At 41.1% G+C, this 27,954-nt stretch overlaps 1 protein-coding gene across 6 annotated transcripts; it reads right to left on the bottom strand.

Moving 5' to 3' along the window:
* Positions 1-1,096: 1,096 nt before the first annotated feature.
* TECPR1 (tectonin beta-propeller repeat containing 1) lies at positions 1,097-27,131 on the bottom strand. Of its 6 annotated transcripts, none has more exons than XM_035339496.1 (26): positions 26,799-27,131; positions 25,222-25,273; positions 23,469-23,701; positions 22,143-22,325; positions 21,511-21,633; positions 20,699-20,824; positions 19,265-19,439; positions 19,072-19,172; positions 17,709-17,810; positions 17,185-17,330; positions 15,828-16,351; positions 14,825-14,970; positions 13,715-13,870; positions 13,036-13,185; positions 12,242-12,399; positions 10,836-10,963; positions 10,450-10,552; positions 9,669-9,765; positions 9,185-9,264; positions 8,800-8,856; positions 7,132-7,306; positions 5,696-5,831; positions 5,250-5,342; positions 4,470-4,576; positions 3,896-4,015; positions 1,097-2,892 (listed from the first exon to the last, which is right to left on the bottom strand). In XM_035339496.1, exons 3-26 carry the CDS (start codon positions 23,697-23,699, stop codon positions 2,695-2,697), a joined length of 3,615 nt encoding a protein of 1,204 aa, XP_035195387.1. In that variant the 5' UTR covers positions 23,700-23,701; positions 25,222-25,273; positions 26,799-27,131; the 3' UTR covers positions 1,097-2,694. The 6 variants fall into 6 exon arrangements, with proteins under 6 accessions (XP_035195387.1, XP_035195391.1, XP_035195385.1 ...); XM_035339500.1 differs by lacking the exon at positions 25,222-25,273 and having other exon boundaries at positions 15,828-15,977; positions 16,107-16,351; positions 26,799-27,130; XM_035339494.1 differs by lacking the exon at positions 25,222-25,273 and having other exon boundaries at positions 26,799-27,130.
* Between the last annotated feature and the right edge of the window lie 823 nt (positions 27,132-27,954).

The following is a 27,954-nucleotide window of genomic DNA, read 5'->3' as shown; positions in this document are numbered from 1 at the left end:
AGGTTCTGTGAAATCCTCCCATGGCCGTGAGGGCATCATTCTGACCGGGGTGTATAAGCTGTGGTGGCAGGGAGGGCTGGTGATGGCAGGGTGCCCGGTGCGGCAGGGGTTTGTGCAAGGCAGCAGCGGCCATGAGGCACATTGGCAGGAGTGCCCCAGGCCCCGTCCGGCCTCAGTCCAGTGTGGTGTGAGGGGAGCAATGACTGCGTGCTGCACACTGGTAATTGGAGCTATGTTTGTGGGATTCGTTTGAAGTCATTAGGTCCACCAGACCTGTGCATTACATGGGAGATGTGAGCGTTTCCAGGTCTTCAGTGCCTTCTCAGATGTTTCTGTGGGAGAGCAGGTAGCTGAAGTGCTCTTTGGTTACTTTGGCAGAGGAAGGAACCGAGTGAGTTGGAGAACCAGTATTTTAACAGTGCTATGGATGGAAGAATTGCGTATCACTCCAAGCGCCGCTTCCTGGTGCTGTTAACAAGTACAGAGTTCAAATGCTTGCGGCAGCGCATTTCTGATAGAACTTAATGCGGACAAAGAGGCATTATTTCAAATATCAGGCCCCAAATGGCACACAGTACCTGGCTGCAGCACCAAAGAGACCAGAGGCTAGCCCTTCTCTCAATGCTGCCACCCTCATGAAATGCCAGGCATGGCACCAGCGAGCTTCAACACGGCAGCAGCAGCTGGTGCCCAAAGGGTTCTTTGCTGCAAAGTGCTGCTCTTGAGGATGTGTCAAAAGGGATTTCATAAAAGGCGTATTTTTCTGATAAATTACTTTTATTTTTCAAAATTTTTTTAGTTTATAGTCACTTTTCCTGATTTTAATTAGCCATAACAATTACATTATCTTTTTAAATTAATTTTCTAATTAACAGTTTCAAAAAGCAAATACTTAATATTCAAACATAAGTTACCTGTGTTCACTTAAAGCCTGTGTTTTACGGTAAAGTAGGTGAAACTTGACAGTGCAGGGGAAAATGCAAAGGAACATTATAAAGCTTATTGTATGGAATTGATTTGCTACTTGGCCTTGTAAACACTGACTATTAAAGAAAAACATTTTTGATATGCTGCAGAGAAAATACAATCCTAATGATTCTCTAAAAATACATGATAAAGTTATTTATTTGGACAAGATACTGTGCAAGTTATGCAAAACCTATTTATGGTAATTAACGCAAAACGTTATTTGTGGTATTTCCACAATGCATGTATAAAACAGAAATCTGTAATCACATACTGGAAAGATCAACGGATTTTTTTTTTAAACAGTAAAGCATCTTCAGTCTTAATTCACATTTGGGTTTCAAAACAGTGCTTTCCTTGGCATTAGAATATCAAATATATCCTTTAAATACGTGCAAACGTAAGCTTTACTTCTACAAATACAGTACTGAGACCACACCACACTGCTTATTGTATAAAAATAACTTCATATATAGTCACACATACAGAGGGAAAATGATTGTAAACTGCTGCCAGGGGAGAAAAGGTGGTGCCTTCCTGAAGCTATTTGGGGAGAATGCTTTCTCAGCACTTCCCACAGACTGGATTTCAAATAACGATTTCAAATAATAATTTCACGTCACAGTCTAACTAAGATAAGTAAAAGACAGGAAAAATGTTTCTTTGAGAATAAAAAGTGGTTTCTTGCTGGAAGAAGGAATGAATCCATTGCTTACTAAAAGCGAAGTGCAGAGCCTCCTCCTAAACCTGCATAAGTATATGGTGACAAACTCTACTGCTACCAGCACAGATGTTTTGAATTCCTACCACTGTGAAGCCAGAATCTTACTTAAGACCTGCTCTTCTCTTTTATGCTACAAACATATAACTTGCAATTATCTGGTGCACAGTCTAACTCCTTAAGCATCTGGTCCCTTCCAATGTCATTAGGTAGGTATTTGTATACCTTAGTGATTAGGGTTCCAGTTAAGATGGAGACTAAGCGTGATCTATCGCTGTTTGTCCTGACAATCCAGCATGAGACTTTGCCTCTCTAACCAAGACTGAATAGGACCATGCTCTCTACATAGTCTTGCTGAAACCAGTGATTCTTCTTGTTAAGATATTATTTGTTGAGTGCCAAGATAGCAAAAATTGGCCCTTACTGGTAACTGCATTCTAAGCTGAGTTGTACACAATTTAATTTTACTGATGTGAGCAAAAGTAGCATGACCAAACCTACAGGCTTATATAAACAGGGCTCACATGCACAAAGTTATGTGCATATATAGATGTTTGCAGTGCAAATCATGGAAATGAGTGTAATTCAGTTATACTGATACCTCTGCTCAAATATGAATCTGAAGTATACCATGGAAGACACATGAATATGAGAAATGTAGGGACGAGAACTGTAATACAAATATTAAATAAATATAATGGTCTTATGCAAAGATTCACATTTGTATAGTTTTGTAGCAGCTGTGGTAAAGGGTCAGAAATACATTGTGGCTGTAATGCTTGCCTGTTTTGACAAAACTATTAGTTCTATTAAGTCACATTTTACACACGACAGTTGAAGAAATCAGTATTAAAATTACCCCACTGTAAATTCCAGTTCAGTAAAACATAAGTAGCACAAAACGATCATGGTTTTTTTCTCCGGGCCATGGACATTGACATGGACATTCAATTTCTTTTTAAATTATATTGACTACTGCTTGTTTGCAAAACATAGACAGTGGCAACTTAACAATTAGCTGCACTTCCGTCCAAGTCTTGTCTTTCACTGACCATCAGAGAGGTTTTGGAGTGTACCGCTCTCCCTTTACTTTCATTCTCTTCCAAGTCCTTTGATACTGCAGAGTTTTCCTCAGAAGTGTCTTGCATAGCGACCCTAGATGCTTCAGTTGCATTTCCTCTGACTGTAATGTGTTCCCATCCACCCTACAGAAGATTGATAAAGAAACATAAAAGGAGAAACGTCACCCTGTAATTACAACATTTGATGTGATGCTTTATGTGCACTATTACTTTTATATGGCTTATTCATATAGAAAATAATCCTGCTCTGGGCTCAGTCAGAAAAAAGGCTCCTTGTAAAACAAAGCAAAACTGTGATTGCATATGTAACTCCCCAAAAAAGAATGTGCATATTCATCTCGCCCTTTAAAATTCACATGCAGCACCCACCATTCACATTGCTGTTTCTTTTGAGCAGAGTGCCTAGAATGGATGAATAGAAGGAAGGGCTCTCAGAGTAGTCCTCCTGCATCGGGGTTGGGCTGGAGGGGCTCTGAGCCTGCGCAGAGATGGTGCTGGTGAGGGCTGTCGCTTCCCTTTGGAGGCCCTGGGGAGAGGTTCCCAGACAGCTGGGCTGGGAGACCTCAGCCAGGATCCCCCTGCATCCCCTGGGGTGCCGAGTTGCTAGCGGTTGCTGTCTCATGAGCTCCACCTCCAGGGAAGCTGTCCTTCTGCCTGGCCATGGGCCCCACTGATTTGGACTGGGGGACTGTCCAGCCTCCTATAGAATCACTGCAGGTTTTCCACCCAGCTGCAAGGGGCCAGAACACTGAAGTAGCCTTTCTGAGAACACTGAAGGTAATTCAGGGAGCAAGAAGGAGGAATATTCATGTGCAGAGCAGGAAGGAATCCACTTTTTAAAAATGCTACATACTTTTATTAATTTTTCCATTATAACTTTTAAATAACCTATTTAAAATGAATACTTATCAAACGTAAATAAATGACGTCCCAGCAATAATTGTATAGCCCATTATATTTAACTTAAAAAAGGAATTAAAACTGGAGAACAAATGTCAGTTTCCTGCAGGTGTGTGCAAGCTTTAGAAAGCTTGCCAGCTCAGCAGGCTAGTGCTTTGCTTTCTGCACAGTGCCCATGGGCGTTTGGTACCAGCTTTAAAGGAGCATGATGTCCTCCAGCACTTACCCCAATTCCGTAGTCCCATGAGAGGCCTTTGGGCTCCATTGGCTGAACGCCAGTGCGGTGGCACACTGTCCCACAGCTCAAACTGTGACTTCCTTGCACTTTGTCAGCTATCACCCAGACCTCAAAGAAAGCAAAAAGTGGCAATAAAATGCGTTCCTTGTGCTGTTCTTCCCAGATGTGAAAATCCTGATTCGCTTCACCACATTAACAGACCAGTCTTGACTCTGGAGTAGGCCAAACTGCCCATATTTAGTCAGAGAGACAACCAAACGGGTAACTAGATACCAGGGTTGTAGTGAAAACATTGCCAGATAGTAAGACTTGGCAGGAAAGAGATTATATAACAATTTTTAAAAGTATATGAATAAGGCTTTTTAAGGCAAAGAACTGTCTGTATCACTATTGCACTGGTCTCATTTTTTGTACTGCTGGTGGGATTGCAGCACTTAGATCATCATCTTGTGGAATAAATAAAGCTTAACTAAAAACATCCTGAAAAAAACATTTAGTTACAAAAATATGTTAAGCATAATTTTTAAAAAACTAATGAGATAGCAGGAAACTTAATACACACCTGGTCCAGGGGCCCTACAGACATTTTCCGGATATTATTTGATACATAATCCCAATTAGATCCTTGAGGGTAGCTTGGTGTGATACCTTGTCGGTACCAAAGGTTGCCTATAAAATAAATAGTCCTGGTTACAGCTCTGCATAAAGTGCTAGTAAACAACGTAAGAAATCAGTAGTTAATACTTTGTATGTTTTGTGGGCATGCATCACTGGGGACATCGACTGATGTTTTACAGCAAGGGAAGATGAAGGTCCTACTTTGGAATTTGTGTTTCTGCAGTTACTCTTTATAACTTTCTGGAAAACAACAGCTACTCTGTTTTGAAAATTTTCTTGAGGAAAAAATATTTATATAAAGAAGTATACATTAGAGAAGTAAAACATGAGGTCAAGATACCTAAAGGAGACTGGTGTTAAAGGCTTGTTTCTTTCACAAAACAATCCTTCACAATGTTACTTGTGATGGTGGTGCTATTTCTAGCTTTCTCAACAGGAAGGTATTCTTCAGTTTTGTACATTCTAGGGTTTCAGACACAAAATCCTTCCACGGAATTCTCTTTGAGATTCACCTGTTACTTTTTTTTTTTTTTTTTTCAAAAACACTATAGGCGATGGATTGTTGTTACCTATGGCACTACACGTCTCTTTGAATACAAAAGAGTATTCTCTAAGAGCAGCAGTGCAAGCAGAAGGTTTGACTTGGACTCTCCTTTTAAAATGTATCTGACAAATACTGATGTAATTTTTCTACCAAGGATAATAATTTTTAAAAAATCCGTACCGTTCTTATCCAATACAAACACAGATGTTCGTCCTACTGAGACTTGTTTTAACTTTTGTTTTTGAGGTGAAGGAATATGGTACCAACAGTCACCTAAAAGTCAGAAATACTTGAGTAAAACATTGAGAAAACAGGATTAGGTATGAGAATTCTGGGAAATATCTGCAATGGAAATACATACCTGTTCAAGAAAGCTGTGAATGACATTACACTTGATCTATTTTTGCTATCTTGTTTTTAGAGATGAACACTGTTTCTAAATCACCCAAGTGAAAAGCAAATTAATGGCTCTAATTAACACGATGCTGATTATTCATATGCCTTATTTTTTATAGCCTATTGGAAAGACCTTTACTAAAAATTGTCTTCTCTAGACATGGCACTGTAGTAGAGCTTACAAGCTGTATAAGAGGAAGATTGTAACCAAAAATCATACAAGTACTTACCTGCAGGTTTCTTTGGAGACACTGAGCCCCGGTAGAAGGCAGAACCATCTCTAGCAACAGCCCACACCTGGTAAAATGCTCCAATGGAGATGGAAATGAAGGGCTGATCTGTTCCCACATGAAGCCAGGATGATCCCTGACAAATTGTGGAAGAAATTATGAAGCAATGGTTAAAAACTCCATGGGAAACCATGATAAAATTATTTTGATGATTACCAAATGGGGAAAACCCTAGGTAGTAAAAAAGACTCTGAGTAATAATTATTTTTAGAAAAATAAAAAATTAGGGTGACTGAACAGAAACAAGGTCTCTGATCCTCAAAGATACTTGGATGTTTAACTCTTTGAAATTAATAGCTATCTATGTAGGACTATACCAGAGCTTTTTCAGTTGAAATCACTGAAATTTAGGGATCTGCCTGTCTCTGAATGGTTGGGATAGAGATCTGTTCTGTTTCTTGCTCCTTCTTCTCTCCTCTTTTCAAATAATACCTTTTTTGATTACATAGAGCAATAATGTCACAAAAATCAATAGACTGAAATCTGTCTGGCTTCAGATTCCAGACACAGAATTCCAGTTCTTGCTGTTGCACTGCCATACAGACCTGTGCTATTGTAACAGTCTGAGTAGGAAGAAAAAAAAATCATCCCTATAAATTTTTCATCTTCTTGCAGTTTTTCTCCAAATTCTACTGAAAGTATATTTTCTTTCAAATTGTAAATATGGCTTAAAATTAGTGAATATCAACCCTAATTTGTTGTTTTAGCACATATATTTTATTAGGAAAGATTCCTATTGAAGCTACTCAAATTATTTGTTCCTTTCTGTGTACCTTACTGGACATGTACTCATTATTTCTGTCCCAGTTCATAGAAAAGTCAGTAGGTACATGCAGGCCCACCTGCCTTTGAAATAAGCAAAGTCAGTTCCAGGCTCTTGAGAGTCCATGGACAAACTCCTATTGCTAGCAGTGGGCATTAGCTTAGGGCCAAGGTTTAGAGAACTTCTATCCCATGGCAGTTAAATGAATAAGATATACATATTATTGACAATGGAAAAAACAAAACAAAACAACAAAAAAAAACAACTAAGCTATCAGTGCCGAAAGCGGAAGTAAAGTGCTTCATGAGGAGATACACAGGGGACAGATTAGAATAGAGTCGTTCAATTGGAAGGGACCTTCAAAGATCACACAGGGATGAGAGGCTACTGCAAATAATGTAGCACAAGCCAAAGCAGATTATGCAAGAGAAGCAATATTAAAAAAACGTGGGCAGAAAACTGTCACAGTTGATGGACAAGGACTTTAAAATCTGGGACACGAAAGGGAAAAAAACAAGGTACTTTGACAGAAGGCACTGCATGACTCTGTATGTACTTGCGTAATTACATTAAATACATCAATAACGCAGTAAAAATAAACAAGGAGCCTTACAGCTGGGTTTTGCTGTGTCACTCCAAGTCTGCAGAGCACGTCTCCTTTGTCACTGATTGCCCACAGTGCTACTGATTCTTCATCAACCGCATCTGAACTGGGAATTATGGAGATGTCCCACAGGGTAACAGGAGGCACTTCCAGCCATGGCCCGCTGGTGACTATCTTACATTTTCTGAAGCAAAAAAACCCCAGACCCATCAGAAGTATGTACTTTCTATAACTGAATTTGTTCCCTGGTCCATTGGTGACATTAGTGTGAACAGTCCTGAAGTTTTCATTAAATAGGTACAGTAAGAATTACCTTTTTTTTTTTTTTTTTTAATTGAAAGGGTTTTCAACAATCATATTTTGCATCAGGTTTTGAATTCTGACATCTTAACATCTGTTCTGATTTCACAAGTTGTTTTTTGTTGTTGTTTAGAAAAAAAATATATAAAATCAAGGTCACCAAAGAAGGTTTTGCAGATTTAATTTCTCTGCTTCCCAATTCTCTAAAATCCAGTGGGCAACAGCTGAATCACAGATGTTTGACCCCAGCTAGGAATCCCATTGTACTGAGAATTTCATACCCAATTAATTCATTCCTTCCTCTGCCTTGGGTAAGGGAATCACTTTACAATTTGTTTTTTTGGTGGTGACTGTTAAAAAGCAAATGTAGTATCCTGAGGTAAGCAGAGAAAAGGCAGTTTTTGAGTTACGAACTGGAGGTAGGTCATCCTGGAAATCAGTGTATTCTGGAGGGAATCTGCTGCAAAGCAGTGCTGTCTTAGGGAAACTATATCAGATTTTATCATCACAGCAGCTATTTCTGTGTATAAAGAATGTCCTAAAAAACGTGGGGCATTCCTCTGTTCCCAATTCTGAAAAATAAGATCCAGCCCTGAGCTGTTCCTTACCTATTTGCAATTTTAAAGTAGGAGGAAATGTTTAGGTTTAAGGGTATTCCTCAAGTTGCTTATTTTGATCAAATGGGTGTTGTTTGGTTAGTTGCACATCCTGGAACAACAACAGTTTGCTTCAGGACCTTAGTTAGAAAATACTATGCAAAGGCCTAAATACTAGCTTTGCAGCCTCAATATCAAAGAGAACAATGCATAACTGTAAATTCACAGCAATTTCTTAGCATAGTTATTAGATAGCCTAGTACAGGAAGCATAGAAAAGCTAGAAAAACAGTAAATGCAGACTTTCACTGCTTAATGGAATATAATGGAGTTCGCTATTTTCCTGGACCTGTCTGTATATAGTGTACTTTGATTTAAATGGGGCTGGGATTAGCTGTGGCCTAGTGCATGGTATGTGGAATTCTTATGTTAAAACAACTAGTAGAGATGACATATTTCATCTGTTACAAGTGAACTAGTATGTACTAATATACCTAGACTTTATTGTTCCTTGATTATTTACTGTAAGGAAAAACAGATACAGAGAATGACCAGCTGATTTTGTCTACCGGTCCTACAAAATCAAATAGGTTATCTACTGTAAAGGCTTCAGATAGAGCCAGAGTGCTAAAGATCCTGAGCTTATCCTGGAGGTGGGTTAGTTACTGCACGTTTCTTTATTACTGCTTTTGTTGATTGTGTGACAACCCTTCTCCTCAAGTAAAAGAGATGATAAGGGAGCAGGTAGCATCAAAACTTGTGTTTGTATCTTAGTTCCTCACCTTGCCCAGCGCCTCCGTCGGACGAAGTCTTTCATTGTCTTGTGACCATGGTAGGACCTACCAAAACAAGTGGAAATATGTGTTCATGAGGATGTCAGAGCATCTCCAATTTCAGTGACAGCCTGAGAGCATCGTCAATTATCTGCCCACCAGACACATCTGCTAACTAACTTTAAAACACTTGGAACTTTCGTTTGCTAAGGTGACCTTCACCTTGCTGCCCTACCTCCCCAGCACATTTCAGTGTTAGTGTCTCCATACCATTAGAGAAATGAAGGCATGCTCATCCCTGTCAAAGTATGGTTGATGTGCAAAAAAGCAAATGAGGAAACAAGAACTTAAAAATGCCTGCTAGGATTTTAGGCAGAAAAAGTTATCTCCTTACGCTGGAAAGTCTGCTGCATACTGCCAGCCTTCCCGATCCGTTCCACCTGAAGTACTAAAATCAATGTACCAGTCAGATACCTATTGTCAGAAGGAGACAATAAGAGTAAGAAGCACAATCAATACCTACTGTATCATCATAATAACCTCTTTCAGTATTTCCCCTTCTATTTGGAGTGCAGTGACCTGCTAAAAACCTTCTAATACCTGCAATATAAATTCATACAGAGGTTCCTAAGTCTTTTTAATTCAGCTGAAGACAAAGCAATCTGAAGAGAAGTATAAGTCCCACTAAACAACAACAAAACCCCCTCAATGCTTAATGTTCTTTGGGCTATGGAAGATTATTGCTATTGTGTAAATAGGGAAACCAAGGTTAAATGTAATGAGAAACCCACAAAAAAAATCTAGGTCAACTGATCACAAGTTTTGTATCCTATTTAGCCTCACTTTAGTAGTTAAAAGACTTTTAAAACAAACTTTACCCAAGACCATTGTGGTGAAGGAGGCTTGGTATTGACTTTTGTACATTCCTGCAGGCCAGAGGCATCGCTCCACATGTATCTGTCCGTGGGCAGGCCTCTGCAGTGAGACAGTGCACAAGGAATGGAAGGTCATTTACAATAACATCATTCAAAAGGGGAGAGAAAAAAAAAAACACTAATTCTACCAGTTCCTATTTTCATAAATGAAAGTCTTCTGTCATTAAACTCTGTATATAGAAATACTATGTGTGAGGAGCATAGTGGGAAAGAATCTGTACAATTGCTTCCAGTCACACCAAACCTGATGACCATGTATATGTTTTTCTCTAGAGTGATATTCCTCACTACTACTTACAACTGCAAGGTGAATCCTGAGTGTCTGTGACATAGACACCCATGTATGTGAATGTTTTTTAGTACTTGCATTCATATTATTCAAGTATTCAAATGTGCAATGTTTAGACCAAAATATACATGAACATATCTAATAACTTTTGCTCTGTGGCCTTAATAATTAAAGGTATTGCAAGCAGGCACTCTTTGTACACTCACAAAGCACAAATCTGTAATGTTTTACTACAAATGGATTTTGAATGGATATTTATGAATCTAGGAAATTCAAAAATTGTGCACCTTCCATCTCACGCTAACTATAAATGTTGGAGGAGACTGAAGACAGAATATCTGTAGTAATTATTCTGAAAGGTAGAACAACCCCCTTGATGCTTCATTTGACATCAGTAAAAAAGTACGCTCAATAAACACAAATCGAGTAAATAACCTGCTGCTGTATCCAGTGACTGGGTTCCAGCGTTGGTTCTCATAGATATAAACACATTTCACATCTGACTGTGTATAGATGTTATCAGCACTACTGGCCAGTCCTGGAAGAAATAAATCTTTTGGGTTATACCAAAGATAACTGTCTAAGCACTACGTTTTAAATTCCATTAGCCACAATAATATTGTAAATTACCCTATTTCTTACTTCTAAGCTGACAATATAAGACTGCAATACCAAGTCCTTCCTGATGTGTGGCCTGTTCACTGTACACCCCTACATATGACAAAGGCTAGAGGAAGGACAGCTGAAATCACTTGAATAGCTGACCCAGTTATGAAAATGGGAAAGAAACATGTACACCACAGAAGAACAGTTGTCCCTACCTTGGATGAAGCCACCTCCATATCCCCCGGTATAAACCCAAGCTGTGTGATCATATCCTATGCCCCACACTATGCCTTGGTTATTGCACTCTATCAGCCGAAGATGCCCTCCAACTTGACGCCAAAACCTGCCAGAAAAAGGACAGTATTTTACATTTACCCCATACTACATCCATCAGGAATCAATGCTTCCCCCGCTCCCTACAACTTTGTCATCCTAAGGAAAGGCGACTTTGTTTGCTCAGCCTCTGTTCATTCAGTTAGTGAGGCAGTTGCCAGTTGAAAGCATTCCCCCAGTTGAAAGCATTCCCTCTGAACTGGAGAGGTTGCTGGAAGGAACCTGTCTGCCTTCACTGGGAATTTTCAGGCTTTGAAGTATTCTGCTTTCCTTTTATATTATGGCTTATGTTTTGATTTCTTTTTTGAACTAGTTAGGACAATCTTGTTAGAATCTCTATGTCTTAGAAGCCATCAGCTGCTTCAGCTTTACCTTTGTCCTCATTTTTCTTAAAGGCAGGAATCACCTTTATCTGACAAAAAAAATCATTTATATATCTGCTATGGAGATTGGGAAAAAAAGAAGGGATGAAATTCTCCCAGTACTTCTAATCTTGGCAGGTTAATCCTTTTCTGGGGCTTTATGCAGCCAGTTGGCCATGGAACTTTTCTGGGGAAGAATGGGGAAAGTAAAGAAATTGCAGAGGCGTGTTTTAGTTACACAAATGGTAGGAGATGGCTTCAATCACAGATCCCCTAAACTAAGATGTAAGAGAACATCAGTTTGTGATTTTCCAGATGCTGAAGGTGCTCTATCCTGAAGAAAAGGACCAAAGTATTTCTGAAGCATTATTATTCAAAGAAACTGGAGGCATTTTTAAAAACTGAAGATTGGCCTTTGACCCCCCAGTTCTGAGTTTGTGCTTGGATAGCTTGCAGTACTACATTGTCACAGCTGTAATAGAAACTCTAAAGGAGATATTCCTGGACTGAAGTGACAGTAGAGAAATGAGACTTTCAGATTTCCTGACTCAGATAAAACTGAAAGCTCAAATTACATTACAATTACAGTGATTAGGTTTACTTTTAGTGTAGGCCACCTCTTAATTTAGATCATTACTACATTAAGGATGCAATCATGAAAAATTTTCAAGTCATTTGTGATGGGATCTCAACCCAAATTTTTGAAATCACAAGAATAGCTGCATCATCTGAGAACTAAAATACAACTTGGTGAATTTCTTCAAATGCACTCATAAGCAGGAAGGCAGCCGTTAACCTTGTGATTGGCAGACACCTGCAGTGTGCTATACATTCCAACAGCCCATCGATGTCACCAACTTGACATGAAAGACAATCTCTGCTGGAAGGCACCCCATGCAGAAAGAACAGCTTCTGAAACCCCTTACATTTGATCACATGGCATCAGGTGTGGTCCTGCCTCCAGTTCAGGACTTGGCTCGCTAACGAAGATGTCTCCTTTACAAGTAACTGACCAAATGGCATGGTGAGAAGGGGGGCCTTGAATCCGTCTGCTTTCACAACAGGACATGTTCAGCAAAGACAGCTGAAAAACAAAAAGCAGAGAGCCAGCAGGTTACTTTTACAGAGAAAACAAAAATTTCCATATAGATGCTCCAGTACTACAAAAATGAAGTTTTAGCTTTGCAGGTTCTTACAAGTCAGCAAAGTGAACTACTATGTTTTCCTCAAAGGCACTGGAATGCAGTGTTTTAGAAATTACTGACAGAGTAACTGGAATTAATGTGGTTTGTAGCATTTGACCTTTATGAGATATTTTTCTGGTTTTCCTTTGCTTCGGTGTGTGTACACAGGCCTGCCTGTATGTTAGATTCTCTACAACAGTGACAACAGTTCTTCTACCAATGCAGAGGAATAGTTTCACTGAATTTAACTCCTAACTCATTTGCAGCCCAATATATATCCAGAGGTAGGAAGGGAAGGAAAAGCAGTGTTGGTTTTACTGTGGATAACTGTGGCTTCAGAACCAGTGCAAACTCTGGAGGAGACAGAAAGCCTTGGGTGCCCTTGACGGAGCTTGAAGAAGACTTCTAAAATACTTAACATGTGAAGATAGGTAAGTAGTCTAGATACTGTAAACGTAACGCTCAGATTTCAGAGACTAGCTTTTATGTTTTATTTCAAAAATAGCCAGCTTGAAACCAAGATTTCACCGAATTACCCAATCATTCATTTCTTGTTCTGTTGTGGCTGCTAGGCGGATTGGCCATCGCTGCTTCGTCCTTTCAGGTGTATACAGGGCAAAGGAGTGTTTGGCTTCATTCAGAACATCGACTATAATGGTGACTTCATTCAGGAACACGTGAATATACTAAGACAAGAGAAAAAAAAAAATGTGACCAAGGTGAACTCAAGATACACTTTCCTCAGTGCCAGCATTTTTGCACTTCAAGACTATGAACAAGGCATTGCTGCCAAGGGTAGCAAAGAATCAATTCTTGGTGCAGAAGGAATGCTGTTCCTTATGTGGGGCTCAGTATCCAGGCCTGCACTACCTCTGGTTCATGTTGCCCATATGCATCAATCCTATTTTTGAAGACCCTAGCCAGCTAAGCTTGGTTCTTTCTTCATAGCCAGGAATGTTTCAAACTTCCAAAGGCAATCCAAATTAGTGCAAAGCTGATGGTTTAAGCAGTGTGGATGTTTGCTGACTGGGCATTTCTGACAGAGCATTAACAGAGCTTAGAAAAGCTTGCAATTCGCTATTACCCTGGGCTACATTTGAATTGGTTCCCAAAACAACAGCATATCATAATTTGCCTTCCCTAAAAAACTTCTTTTTCTTCATAGGTCGTCTTTTGCCATACACAACACTGTTGGGGGTCTTGAGCTGAACACACCTTTTTCTCCTCATGATACATGTAATAGATGAACAGGATGCTGTCGCGCATTCCATCACTCCCAGTGAACTGCTCAAGTGCCACTCGCACATCCATCCATTTATGAGGCTTCCAATTTCTCCACCATTGCAACATCCCCGTTTTAACCCAAACTGACTGTAATGCAAACACAAATTTTCAAAAGTAAGGAAACCACATGACTCTTCTTTCTCCCAAACCTTATTTCTTGTGACCACAAGAAATCTCTGCTGTAGGTCTGTAAGGTCTGTATTATATCAGTTAATTCTGACAATGAGTATACCAGTGTTCAGAAAGCTGAAGAAAAAATGAAAACTGACAAAACTGGATAGAAAGGCACTGAATGGCATGTGTACATCAGCGTTAACATTTGACTTCTGCAAAGAATGCAATGGCACACAGATACTAATTAACTCGTGTGTTCCTTACTATAACATGATTTCTGTTCCAATTTTGAAAGATTTTGACATAATCCTTTTAAACTGAATTAAAGCCCCAGACTCCAAGTGTTTTTAATTAAATGAATTGCAGACTTGGAAATTGGCATTTGGTAATTAGCCATGAAGGGACTAAAACCATTAATAAATCTGAAAAGAGACCAGGAGGTGATATTTAAGTGCTGTTATTGATATTATCATCACTGATTTATTTATGCAAGTTATGTTAATCACCTAATGCTCACAGAGAAGAAAAGTTCACCTACGTGAGTCACTGTTTCAATTAAGGAGCCTCATCCTGTGGTGGATTAATTGTTACAATTTTTTTCCACTGTTCCACTGTTGCAAACGTTTCTCTGAATTTGATGTTTCAGTATATGATATAATGGCTGACCAATGCTTCAGTTGCTCCTACACAAAACTACCAGCTAACGTTTTTAGATGAAGATTGCTATTCCATGTTTAATAAGCCACTAGTTTTCCACAGGGAGCCCAGACAATGATAATCCAGGAAAGCTGTCACAGACAGAAATAAGGAAGAGAATAAAAAGCTGACAGCTAAGTTCAGATGAGTACATCAGAATTGTACCACTGACACCTAGTACTGACAGATCTAAGTGCTCACAACACAGAAGTAGGTATCCTCGCTGCTTACCTGCTCAACAGCCTGTTCGTAGTGCCTGAAATTCTCCAGCTCCCGCTTTGTCCTTTCACTGAGCTGCTGAAAAATTTGTTTTCGCCATGCTGCTGTCTGTGCTGGAGTGATAGACAGAGAAAGAGACTGCACAGAGGACGACAAACCTAAAAGAAAAGCAAAACCAACACATTTCAGTGAGCTTTGAATACAGTCCTGTGAAGAAGTATCATGATACTGCTTGGAACACTGGACTGAATCAATCCAGTCTAACAAATTTAGCTAATTTAGCTTTGAAATCAGTGTATTAAAGCCAAGCTTTGTAAATAATGCATAGGAAGGGAACCGCTATACAATTATATTGAATCTTTCAATGCTGTAACTTTATACAAATGGGACTTCTGTCACTGAACTGCAAGATAATTAGGTAATACAATGCATGAAGAGTTATGCTGTTAGTAAGTATTGGGATGCCACAGTTCATGGTTTCTTTTTAAGATATGGTTATACTCTGCTGTCTTTCAAAAATGTAAATTCCAGCCTCATCCAAGTATCAGTGGGGCTCACATCCACAATGCCCCTCAGTAACTTCAGTCTTACCCTTGCCTCATCAGGAATGGTAGTAGCAAGGCAACATTTGTGGCATTGGCATCTCTCAAGAGAGCTTTTTTCACTGCTTTTTAGTTACAATTCAGTGGTATTATGAGTTTAGCCTGAAGTTGCAGTTTCAGTGCCATTAAAAAAATAGATGCAGTTCCAGCACACTGATTATTTTATAAAATTCTTACAGAAACTCCTTTATCACCTTTACACTTACATATCTCAATCCCAAAGTGCTTTACCGTCAAATACGTGCATCACTGTGCTCAGACATGGAGTGTAACAACAAACTGCAGGAAGAGCAGTAATCAGAAGTTTTGTGCCAAGGTTTTGTTTTAAAAAAAAAATCAAACACATTATTTTTTTAAGAATATTGACTAATTGAAATTGGTAATTAAAGTCTGCTGTGGTGCTTGGACTGTACCTGAGGAGACTGTGAACCATTTCAGTGGGCTGTGCAAATCCACAAGGCAGCCTCCCCCAGACACCCAGGCCCACAGTGGGTGCTCATCGGCTCCATACTGCTCCTCAGTTCCCACCGAGAACATGCCAAGGGAAGTCAGGCTGGATGTTTCTGCAAAGGTGCTGACAGAGAGGACTGGATGCTTTTGTGCCTCCTTTAAGTCAATGTTTGTCCACTGCAGTTCTGCAGAAGGATTTGGGTTTGTAGACTTATGACTTTCAAGATTAGATTTCTTATTACCAGTCGAAGCAACATCGGCTTCTCCTTGATCAGAGTCCAGAGGATCCATGGGCAAATTTGCACATATTTCTGCTGTCTGGTTGCCTGTGCTGCTACCACTGTCGCTGGCTGCAGCTCCCGTCGGGGGAGTGTTGGCAAGGTACGTGGGGATGCTTGGAAGATCTGTGTCAGAGGAAGTGTCTGCATCACCAGGAATGATCGCGTTTGTTTGGTTCTGAATATCATCAGTAAAGAAACAGCCAGCACTGAAGGACAAATAGATAATTCATTAACTATAATTCATAACATTATAAATTAACACAGGCCTGAGACCACAGACACAGAAATTGATGGAGTGTTACAGCTCTAGGAGAGAAGCAGCTGACTTCTTATTAAAGGTTAAAAATCTATCATTAAGAAAAAAGAGTCTAATACGGATATAAGAGGAGATTTAATTGATCTTTGTAAAAAAATCAGGGGTGTTGGCTATCAACAACCCCAAGAAAAGCACTGAAGCAACATCCCATTTTTGGGATATGAAACAATAAATAGGATTTTTTTTAAAGCCTGTTATTAACTCTGTGCTTTTTGTCTTAGCTAGAGAGGTCTTCTACTCAGAGCACTCTGACTTAAGTAGCTTCTTCAGCATGCCAGCTCCATTGTCATGTCTTGCATAGCCAACAGCAAGCAGTCAGCAGGGAGTTACTGGTCTAATCTCTCAGGAAAGAAACGTACAGTGATGCTCTGGAGAAGGATAATCGCTAAGTGAAGCTGACACTCCTTCACATTACTTCACAGGTAACATTTTATCTTTTTAGAGACCAGCTCCAGATAGGGCTAATAAAGGCCAGAAAAACACACTCTACTGGAAGCATGCAGTGAATTCCAAAGTAGGAGCATCAGCTTCTGACTGCAGCAACTGCTGCTTGTTAATTTTAATGGCAAAAAAAGCAAATGCTTTTTGGCATGCTTAATGGTTAGAGACGCCTTCCCTGCTCTTCCCTGTCTGTACCATTTGAATGTACAGAATGTACAGAAATATGTCCTAGCATTGAAACTCCTGCCATACAGAGTCTCAAGCAGGTATTTTACTGTGCACCTGAGCAGACTTGTTGAGCTCCCAGTCTGAGATCTGTCACTCTCTCGGCCGCATACAATTGCCTTCCACGTCTTCCCACTGAGCTCACTTGGCGTGACACCTTGGCGAAAATAGATTGCTCTGTCATCACAGCCAATTCCCCAGACCTAGGGAAGGAAAGGGCTTGGTGAAGGAAATGGCATGGAATGCAGGCAAAGAGCATCTACAAAAAGGTGCAGTAGCAGAAAATTAATGCAAAAACCTGCTGGACTCAGCATTTTCCCTTTCCTTTCTTCTTTACTGCTGATACTGTACATGCAATATGAAATTCAGTACCATCAAGACTGAACCTGAACGTGTCACATGAGAGACAGGCTGACTTGTATTCTGGTGAGGAACGCAGCCATGCATTCCTTCCTAGCAGTTCAAGCACATGGACCTCTTGCTCAGCTGTCCATATTGGCACTGCTGACAGTTCACACATGAATACTATCTGCACAAAGAGGAACACAAATAGCCTCACAACTGGTATACAGGTGTCTTACCTGATTATTTAAGCCTACGTTTACCATCATCATGTCTCCAACCATTTCAATCCAGCTTGTTCCACAAGGATTATGTGAATTCACACCTCTTCTAAACCATACCTACAACAACAAAAGTCTGAAGTTTGCATCTTCTGTACAAGCAGGTAGACAGCTGGAATTTAATTTCTTTAGTGGATTAGTCTTAATCTCCAATACTGACTACTGCATTGCCTTGAGAAGTCACTTACCTCCATGTTTGTTTGTTTTAATCAGGTGAAGATAAAATAATTCTTTTAATAATAACCAGACAACACGTCTTTGTGAGCAACTAAAACCAGAAGAGCCCACAAGGAGACATCATGTTATGACTTTTTGTGACAGAGTTAGTTTCTCAGCCATTGGAGAAATATTTGCTATTACATGTCAACTGTAGGCTATTTTTGGTGACTCTAAATCAACTTCCCAACAGTGTCCCTCTGAAGCTGAGCTGACAGAGGGAACTGACAAAGGGATTTTTTTCAGTGATACTGCTCTTTAAATTGTCTCCTCTTAGAGGAGTTTTTACCAATGAGAAAGTGTCTGTGGGCTGGGTACCTGGAAAATTTTCCAGTTATGCATCTATATTTAGGATATGGTCTTATAATGACAAGCAACTACTTTAATACTGGTTGGTTGAAACATGTAACAGACAGTGTACTTGACTACCTTTGGCAAACCTGCAGAAAAACCTACTAGCTTATTTACGTTTATTATAGTGGTTTAAGGGGCAGATGGAGCAGGCTGGACAGTCAGTTGCCATGGCTCAGCTGACAAGTAACTCATTAAACCAGTGTAACTCAATTACTTAATAACAGCTTAAACTGTTTGAATTACTTAAAACACATAAGCTTATCCCAAAATAAATGCCCAAAGGGAGAGCTACACCAATGATGCAACTACCTTGATTTAAATCACTTCCTGTGCTTCACTCTTATGCTCTTCCTTATGTAAAGAAGCCCGTAAGCTACACAGCCTATGGGGAATCTCATTCATATTATCCATCTTATTCTTAAATTGTCTGTAATGTCAAAGTAAGAATCTTGAACAATTACAATGTCTTAGTGTTTGAAATCATATTTTCTTCCTGAACAGAATTAATCTCTTTTTGGATTCAATATGAAGGGATTCATTGAAGGGAATGTTGACGTTGTACAAATATGTATATCACAAACCACAGTGTATTCCCGTAACAACAGGGCTACTGGAATTGCCCAAACCATGCGTATGGGGTGCCCAAATCATCGATACTTCCTATGAAAGTGACATGCCCATTTCAGAAAAGCAGATGAAAAAAGGGAGAAAAAAAACAGAACCAGAGCAACCAGAGCATAACACCTCTTACCTTCCGATCTTTTGTAACGCACCACACCACATCAACTCCCACAGAGACATGCATAATCCCATTTTCTGAGCTTGGGGACTCCACAGTACTCCAGGAAATTCCTGCAACAAAGCCCGGAAACCATTGTAGGTTATTTTCTTATGCAACATTACAAAAATCAAAGAGGTTTCATACTAAATGTAACACACTTCACCTTGAGGGTTATTCCTATCAATTCCTTCTCTCACAATAGCTTGCCCTTCCCAAAGAGTTGCCCAGAGGAGGTCATACGGTCCACAGCTGATCTGTACAACTTCACCAGGAGTGGGGATTAAGGACCACATGGAACCTTCTGGATTGTGATGGCAAACGTCTTCTCTGTACCACACCTAGACAAGTTAAAAAAAAAAAAATTTAGAAAAATACTACTACAACAATGAAGCTATTCAGAGAAGCATGATGACATCCTGATGAAAGAACAGTCCTCCTTTAACAACAGCTGCTTTTTTTTTAATGCAGTGTTTGCACTGGCTGTTAGAAGTATTTTTGTGATGTCAATTATGCTGCTGAAGACTATTTCCTTATGTACTAAGGGAGGAGGTGTTTTTACAGATTAGCTTTTATCACTGTCCTGAATCTGGATTGGGCATGTGACCTGTTGCTACAAGTTCTGTGTATATTTCAACATTAAAAACAAAACAACTTTGTTATATCTCAAGGCATGTTAAAAAAAAAAACAAACAACACAAAACAAGAATGAACAAATACACAACACAAAAATGTTCCTGTTAGATGACAGCCCAACCTCGCTTTCACTGAACAGAGCTTGCCACAACATGGGTAAAAATTCCATTCTCTGTGCAGCCTGCAATGACATCCCGTCCATCTACCCGTCATACTCCAACTGCCTGTGTGATTTTTTTGACTCCAGTCAAAACAGGAAGGTCAAAGAAAGCATCCTGCGGTGGTCATACAAGTGCTCCAAAAGACGACTGCTGAGTGCTAAATCATCAGTTTTAGAAATGCATTCTTCCTCTAGGGACTTTTACTTTGAGAAATGAAAGCATTTTATAATGTCAATCAAGTAAGCCTGTAGAGTGGGATGCGAGTCAGTTATTATGGGGAAGCCTGAGGCACAGGGAATTTCATTTTAAACAATTGAACCAAGATTGCTTGTCTCCCCAGGCAGTTTCAAGTGTGAGTGCAGTCTCAGGCTACCTGTTACAATTACTGCATTCTTCCTTGTGAGACCACAAGTTAGAAATTGTCTAGAGACAAAGGAAGGCTACTCAGATGCATGCTCTAACAAAGAAGGAAGGAAAGCAAAAAGCTATCTCTACAGTACTGAGCAGAAGATGAGAAGCATTTCAATGGGCCTAAAACCAGAAACAAAGCAAAAACAATGAAAGATGTATAGTTTTCAAAGGAGAATAAATTCAAAACATTCCACAGTTGGATTCTGCATTGCCAAGTCTGGAAACTCAAACAGTAACCTCAAATCTCTCAATCCTAGAGAATTTTAGTAACGAGTAGGCCTGCCTGCACACCTTACCAACATACAATGATAACAAACACGCCTTGCTTTAAAAGTACTTAACTCCTTTTCAGTAGTAATTTATATTAGAAAACCTATGGAATGTGCACATACCATTCCTTGCAAAGAAACCGCCCACACTGATAAACGGCCAAGAGGCTCATCAGTGATTTCCCATCCTCCAATTGAGATGTCATTGAAAGGGTCTGGCAACTGATCTGGATCATCCCGTGATACAATCTGGAGCAAAGAGAGGGAAGACTTAGAACAGAAGAGATGCTGCAAATGGATAGGCCATTTTGCCGGTGGCTTAACTTGCTTTTTGCAGATTGGTTTCAGTATTGCTTCCCAAAGAGGCTAAGCATGGAGCTTCTTTCTCTCATTGAAGGCTGCTATTTACAGAGGGCGGAGAAACACTGCTGAAGCAGCATGAAAAAGTCTTTGTTTCAGCCCCAAACTAAAGGAAAGTTTTGCTCACAGAACATTCCAAACAGATGTTTTTTGAGTTGGAAAGCCAGAACATCTCAATTTTTGCACATTCTCAGAATGGAGCAACATTTATTAAATAACAGTTATTTATTCTCATAAAGGACACAGCTGGTTAAATGATGCTAAACAGGTGCTATCTCAAAAGAGAATGCTTTGTCAATAACCAAAGGAACTTCAAAAGTTAGTATGAAATTTACAGAGGATTTGAACATCTATCTCCAACTGCATTAACATGAGATTTGGTACCTTATTACCACAAGTTTCTAAGAAAAATCCCAGCTTTCCATTTATGTTTGCAAGAATTACAGGGTTGGAAGTCAAGGAATAAAAGTCCAACCTCCAGAGCAGCAATAATCAACTGTAAGTGCAGGGAAATTAATTTTTATTTCAAAAAAAAAAAAAAAACAGTTTAGTTAATGTTAAAAAGATACCAGAACCTTTGCCCAAACATCCCGTGATTTGTATCTCCTGTATCTGATCCATCTCCTGCGTCTCACACAAGAATTCCATTTTTTATCCTTTGTGTAGGTGCTGGGGAAGTCTATGGCATAAGTCCAGCCCTGCAAACAGAGGTTTTCTTTTGTGAAAAACTGGACCAAGGAAAAGCTTGAAATCTTAACTCAGAATGATTCTGCACAAGAGTCATTCCTACAGACAGTACAGGTTACTGTGCATGTCTTAACAGCCTGATTAACAGACGAGCTAATTCTGTGAATGATTTATGAATCATGTCCTAATTCCTCTGCATGATATATACAGAACAAACAAGATACAGTAAAGCACTTTGCTTTCTTCATAGTAAGTTTTTAAATAGCAGCAATACGAAGTTGGCAGCATTTCTTGGCCTGATCCAAAGAGAAAAAACAACTCCTATGGACTTCAAAAGCCTTCAAACAAGATCCGTCCTTGTGTTGTATTATCGCTGAGCTATTTCCCAGAAAGAAGTAGCTACGGGAAGTTAAGAGGTACCTTTTATTTTTACAGACCTTTTGCCATTTTATAAAAGCGCCTTTTATTTTACAGATTAAGGATTCCCAGAATAGATCTCTTTTTGGTATTGTTCACCTACCCCTTTCTCTGTTGGTTCCCCTCCAATATTTTCATCCACATACCAGTCAGACTCCCACTCCCAGTGTGGTGAAGGCAATGTGAAACTATCAAGCTGCTGATGTTTTAGCCCGCTCACATCACTCCACTGCCAGCGGTCACTGGGCAATAATTTCTCACAAAAGCCACCAACTGGATTCCAGCGCTGTCAGAAATAATAAAAAAAATGTTGTGTTTGAGATCACATCACCTCATTGGACATCTACAGAGCCGTAGTGAGTCATAAATTATACTTTTTTTTTTTTTTTTTTCTGCAGAAGAAGAGGAATAATTCTTGGGGTGACTGAGCAAGTGGTCATGCTGTAGGTCACCAACTAATATGGTCTTTGGAAGAAGCTGTTTTAGAGTATCAAAGAAGGACTGACTGCAGAGCTAGTCCCAACCAAGTAAATTTCAACTACATAAATAGGAATGATGGATGATACAGTTTACTACTTACAGTGCATTTTTCTTTGGTGATGTATGGCACCATGATATTGAAGCATTAGGATAACTCCTGTGTAGATAGATGGCTTTGGGATTTCTAATATATCCCACATGAGAAAGTTGACTAACACATGGCCTACACTAGGAAAACAGCATAGTTTCAACACCAGAAGCTATGTCAAGACAACTACATCATTTTTTTTTTTTTTTTTCCTAAATCAGTTACAGGACAAGTAACTTGCTAGGCTCTTCACCAATGCAGTTGTGGTTTTTCTTTTTTTCCGCCTCAGTTTTACCCGCTATAGAAACACTGGCAAGACTGGTCAGGTAATACTGTCCTGCATTTTAAGGCACGTGGGAAATTAGTTGTTCAATTAAATTGCTGTTATGCAAAATATTACTTTTTCTTACTAGGAATCTTACTAAACTGCTTTGCACATTATCTGTAAATTACTTGAGTTTAATTCTGTTGTTAGCTTTTTCACAGTATTTCCTTTTGTATTTTCTAGTGTAAGAATAGTGTATTTTTGTTGCCTGTTACACTGGACATTTTCTTAAGGAAACCGTGTCTTTTTCACCAAGGAAAGGAACACATCAGGTGGAATGGGTGAAACAGCTTACATGAAGGATGCTGCAGGGCACACTGTTGTTCCTTTAGCAAGAGCCAGAAAGTATAACCTTCCTTTGGGAATTAAGATATTAAAATAATAACCTATTCAATGCATTTATACTCTTCAAAAACATGAGGTAAAAATGAAAAATAAAACCAAAAAATCAATCTGTGAGAAAAACCTACAGAGACAGCTAATCTAAGGATTTGCTTTGTGAAGAACATACAGCAGAGGTACGCGGTGTTCCATACCTGATTCTCATAGGTCTCTTCCTGGTACCTAATAGGAACATCACCCGAGAACACGTAGGTGTATACTTGATGATCGCAGGCTATTCCCCAGCAGCACTGCTTGACAGCAGAGACCCGTTTGAATTCCAGCTGTGTATCCTTACAGAGCTCCCAGTGCTGGCCAACAGTGGACAGAGTGTAAACCCTCCCAAATATGTCAACAGCCCACAGAAGGGAACTGGACATGGCCATGTCTGAAAGGCAAAAAGAAGGTATTAATGGAAATGACAGTTATAAAAAATAGATCCTGAACCTACTGTTCTGCTCGGAGCCAGCACCGGTCAAACTAAAGAGAAAAGTAAAGAATGATCTTTTATAAACAGCCCATGTGAAGCTGACAGGCAGATCTCTTTGAGTCAGAGCCACACATTTAAACACCTTGCAACAGTCTGAAAATTCTTGTGACAGACCTTGCTACTGCCACTCTTGTCCATCCTACAAGACCTCGCAATGTTAATAGGACAGTTTTGGCAGGCTGAGGACAGGAGCCAACAGTGAACTGAGATGCACTGATGAAGCACCATGGAGTGTTTTACAGCAGAAGGCTTCGCTCTCCAGAGCTGGTTGTGCCCTACACACACTGCTCATCTCAGGTGCACAAAGCCACGGCCTCTCATGGTACCTCCTTCTCAGCCTCCTCTTGCCACCTGCCAACATAGTCACACAAGTGCAAGGGAAAGAATGCGAAGTGAGAATTCTCCATAAACACGCATATAGTTTTAGTCCATTAACATCTCACGCCTTCAGACAGATATTCGAGGTGCTGCTGCTACCAGGAAACCTCTTTCCAAAGCATGCTGGTGACCACTCTGGGATCTAACATTTATTTAATATACATAGGTGTGATATTTATTTAAGTATACACAGAGCACTGTTTGACAGCAGAGAATTGTTTGAGTTCCATTCCAGTTTTATCACTTAATAAGCTGCTATTTTCTGGGCACTGAAACTCTCTCCAAAATTAAGGGGTCAGCATTTTCTGCGAGGTAGGTGTAGGCCAGTCCTTTCAGAAGTCAAGAAAAGCTGGCTTATTTCTGCCAGTTGCTCTGTATGTGCAACAAAACTAGTGATGAGTATTTTGAACTTCGCCTCCAGTTCTATAAATATGTAGTGGGGGACCAGGAAGGGAAAGGTAAAAAGGAGAACTCACAGCCAAACCAGTGAAATCTGGCTTAGTCACCATGGAACATCGCTTCTCCATGGTCAAGTGGCAACTTTGCTTTCAAGAGATGAGCGTGAGCAGGTTTGCCTGCCTGCTTTCTGACAGGTAATTAGCAGAGATGCGGGGGGGACTCGTTTGTACCTTGTGCTTGAATGCAGGAAAGAATCAATGCACAGCTGGAAACAGCTAAGCCAGTATCATGACTTGCATGGTAAATGCACAGGTAATCCCTGGGAGGATGGTCCTGAAGGCAAGAGGATCACAAAGACCCATCTTCTGCTGTGCTGGAATTCTTTTATTCCTAGTGCTGCTGCTGCTAAGTACCTACAAAACTGAACCCGTCAAGGAAAAAACTGTTACAGTAGGAAGAAAATTTGCAGTAGTCAAGAATGAGTGAAGCCAGGGGAGGTCACAGAGCAAAATTCTCCTGCTAGTTGTGGCAGGATAACTACGATGAATCCTCTGGTTTGGGCTTCTTGTTTTTTTTTGTTGTTGTTGTTGTTGCTGGGAGTATCAGCACCCTGTGTTTTATCCCAACACTGCAGTACAAACCTTGAGAAGTTAGCCTTGCAGGACAATCTTCCTGGGAATCTTCGTTTGAGCTCTCACAGGAAAACAGTAAGACAAAGATAATTTTGTGTTAGGAAATAGAGGTGAGAAATAGGGCATGTATAACTGACTTCACTCTTGGATCAGCCATTTTTCTTCTTTATCTGCATTTTTACATTGGTAACAAGAGGTTAGTACAGAAATGCAAAATGTGGAAAAATTGAATGGAAAGAAGTAAGGAGGAGATGAAAATTATGTATCACTGGGAAAATAAAGCCCATGAAAATGAGCTTGTCAGTGTAAACATTGAAAATTCTGCAGAACAGTCTGTAATGGAGAAAAATATGTGTTTAATGCTGAGCAACCAGAATATGCCAGCAAGTCTGGAGTAAAGGAAGCATTATGGATAATGCAATGAAGAGATCCACAGTCAGATAATAAAGAAAAGTGATGCCCAAGTGTATTAAAAATGGACAGATATACAAATGAAAGCCTGGGTCTGGAACGACAGTCCAGGCAGACAGAAAAGTGCCTGGAACAGTTCAGAAAAAGGCAGCGGGATTTTTAGATATCCCTAAAATGATGAAGTTAGGAAGAATATAGACGGATACGGACAGGATGGAATTAAGCTAATCTGAGAAGATGCAACTGAATTAAAATATTCAAGGCAGGTGAAATAAGCAAGTTTCTGGATATTCTTTCCTTTGAACTTATCAGACCGAGTGTTTAGAGAATCGTGGGATGTGAAAATGCATTTGGGGTTATTAACTACCTTTAAGAATTACATTTAGGCCCCTTTGCACTGGCAGCACTACAGAAGATTAAGACAAACGTTGCTCGGCTTTCAAGGACGCTCCGTGCCGCTGGCTCACGCCCGTCAGTGAACACACAAGTTGCCTGGTGGTCTCAGGGCGCAGGAGGGCCAGACCCCCACCAGTTACGTTCCCCTCACCCCTCAAACTTGCCAGGCCGCTTCTGATACAAGCGGAGCTATTTCGATGCAGAAGGCACGCTATTCCAATGGAGAAGGTGTGCTGCGGGATGAAATTCCCCACTGCCTGCCCTAACACCGACTGCCAGCGAGTTCAAGAAGAAAATCCCCGTTACAAAGCCGGGGGAGCTCCTCGAGGGACAGGGCTTCAGAGGTGGCCTCCGCGGCGGCTGGCAACGCGGCTGTGCCCCCCGGCGAAGCACCCCGCGGCACCCTGAGGTGATGGCAGCCCGCTGGAGGCACGCTGACTGCCGAGGACCCGCACGGCTCCCCAGGGCACCACTGCGGCGCGGCGGGAGGGCAGCCGGCCGCACACCGCCGGTGAGCCCGGCCCCAGCCCCTCCGCGGCCTCAGGGCCGGTGCCCGGCGCTCCCCTCCCGACCCGGGGTGAGCCCCTCACCTGCCTCCCGCCGGCCTGCCCCGCTCCCCGCCGCCTGAAGGAGCCGCCCGGCCCGGCCCGGCCCGGCCCCGCGGGGCGGTGACACCGCGCTCCCTTTGCCCGCGCCCCGCCGCCATTACACGGCCCCGCGGGGCGGCGGCTCCTCAGGGCCCGGCGGGAGCCCTCAGGGCCGGCCCAGTCGGCGCTTACCGGGAACAGCGGCCCGGGGGCAGGTGGCAGCGGCCCTCCCTGCTCAGCGCTGCCGGCCTGCCGCAGCACTGACACCTCCCAGGCGCCTGCGTGCCCGGCCCCGCCGCTGCCATCCCACCCGCTCGCCTACAGCGAGCCGCAAAATCCAGCGCGACAGACGAGAACTTCCATGGGCTGTTGGAGTTACCAGGCAGGAGGCAGGCTGCACACAAAGATCATTTCCTGGCTTCGCTCAAAGATGCAGCGAAGGAGGATGAAAAGGCAGGCATCAGCTTCAGGTCTTTCTTGCAGGGAACCAGCCGGCAGATCCCCTCTGAACCCAACCCAAGGGGCTTCTAGCTGCTGGCTGAGAGGAATACATTTGCCTTGCTCCTGCATTTTCAGAGGGAGCCAGGTGGGACATACATGTGAAATTCTCTAGCAGGATGCCTGTGTAAGGCAAAACCATCCCTCCCGGTACATCCTGCAGGGCCGTGGAGACTCGCCTCACACGGCTCTGGTTTGGTCCCTTTTGCAGATTGGTGCCTAACCTCAGTGCAGAAATGCTGCTCCCTATTAATGCTTTGATCTGATAATTTCAGTAAAACATTTTTATAAAGATCAAGTACTGCTTAGGTCATAAAAATTTCATTTTGCAAGGTCTGTTGTGTCTCTGATACAGTTGGCATTTACTCAATCCAGCTGCCTTTTTAAGCAGGTGAAATTGAGACTTTTGTTTTCCATTGGAGTTGGATTGTAGAAGAGCTTAAGGCATATTTTCTGTGATTATCTCTCAGTTTGGATTCTGACCTGCAGTCCTGTAATCCTACACAGTGGCAGCAGGAATGACTATGCAGGGAGCTCACACGACAAGCCATTTACAACCTGTAGAGTTCTCTGACACTCATTTTAAGGAGGAACTTTTATGTGAGGCCAAACTTGCCTTATCCATGACACTGGCAGCACACAACTTCTTTGTGGCCAGCTAACAAGGACGGTGGCTATCCTACACCTGTGGTTTGATGTAAGTTAGGCAGGATGCTTCCCTTGTGGAAGCTCATACTGGGTGTCAGATGCTGAGCCCTGCTTTCTGCAGTTGATGCTGTTACAACAGCGTCTGCTATTTGGTAAGGAGGTAACAAGAAAGATTTTGCAAAACCAAACAGGTAAATGTTAA

This window comes from Oxyura jamaicensis, chromosome 14 (genome assembly GCF_011077185.1).
Source record: "Oxyura jamaicensis isolate SHBP4307 breed ruddy duck chromosome 14, BPBGC_Ojam_1.0, whole genome shotgun sequence".
Lineage (NCBI taxonomy): Eukaryota > Metazoa > Chordata > Aves > Anseriformes > Anatidae > Oxyura > Oxyura jamaicensis.
Note: the sequence above shows the minus strand (reverse complement) of the source record. Positions and strands in the feature narration are given on the sequence as shown.

What these genes read in the sequence shown, in the direction of transcription:
- TECPR1 (XM_035339496.1), bottom strand. Translation starts at nt 23,699, where the DNA reads ATGGCCATGTCCAGTTCCCTTCTGTGGGCTGTTGACATATTTGGGAGG. An exon ending in AGCTCAACAAGTCTGCTCAG is followed by an intron (nt 16,352 to 17,184) that starts GTGCACAGTAAA and finishes TTTGTCCTTCAG; the next exon opens with TGCTGGCTGTTTCTTTACTG. An exon ending in TATGCAGCAGACTTTCCAGC is followed by an intron (nt 8,857 to 9,184) that starts GTAAGGAGATAA and finishes TTGTTTTGGTAG; the next exon opens with GTCCTACCATGGTCACAAGA.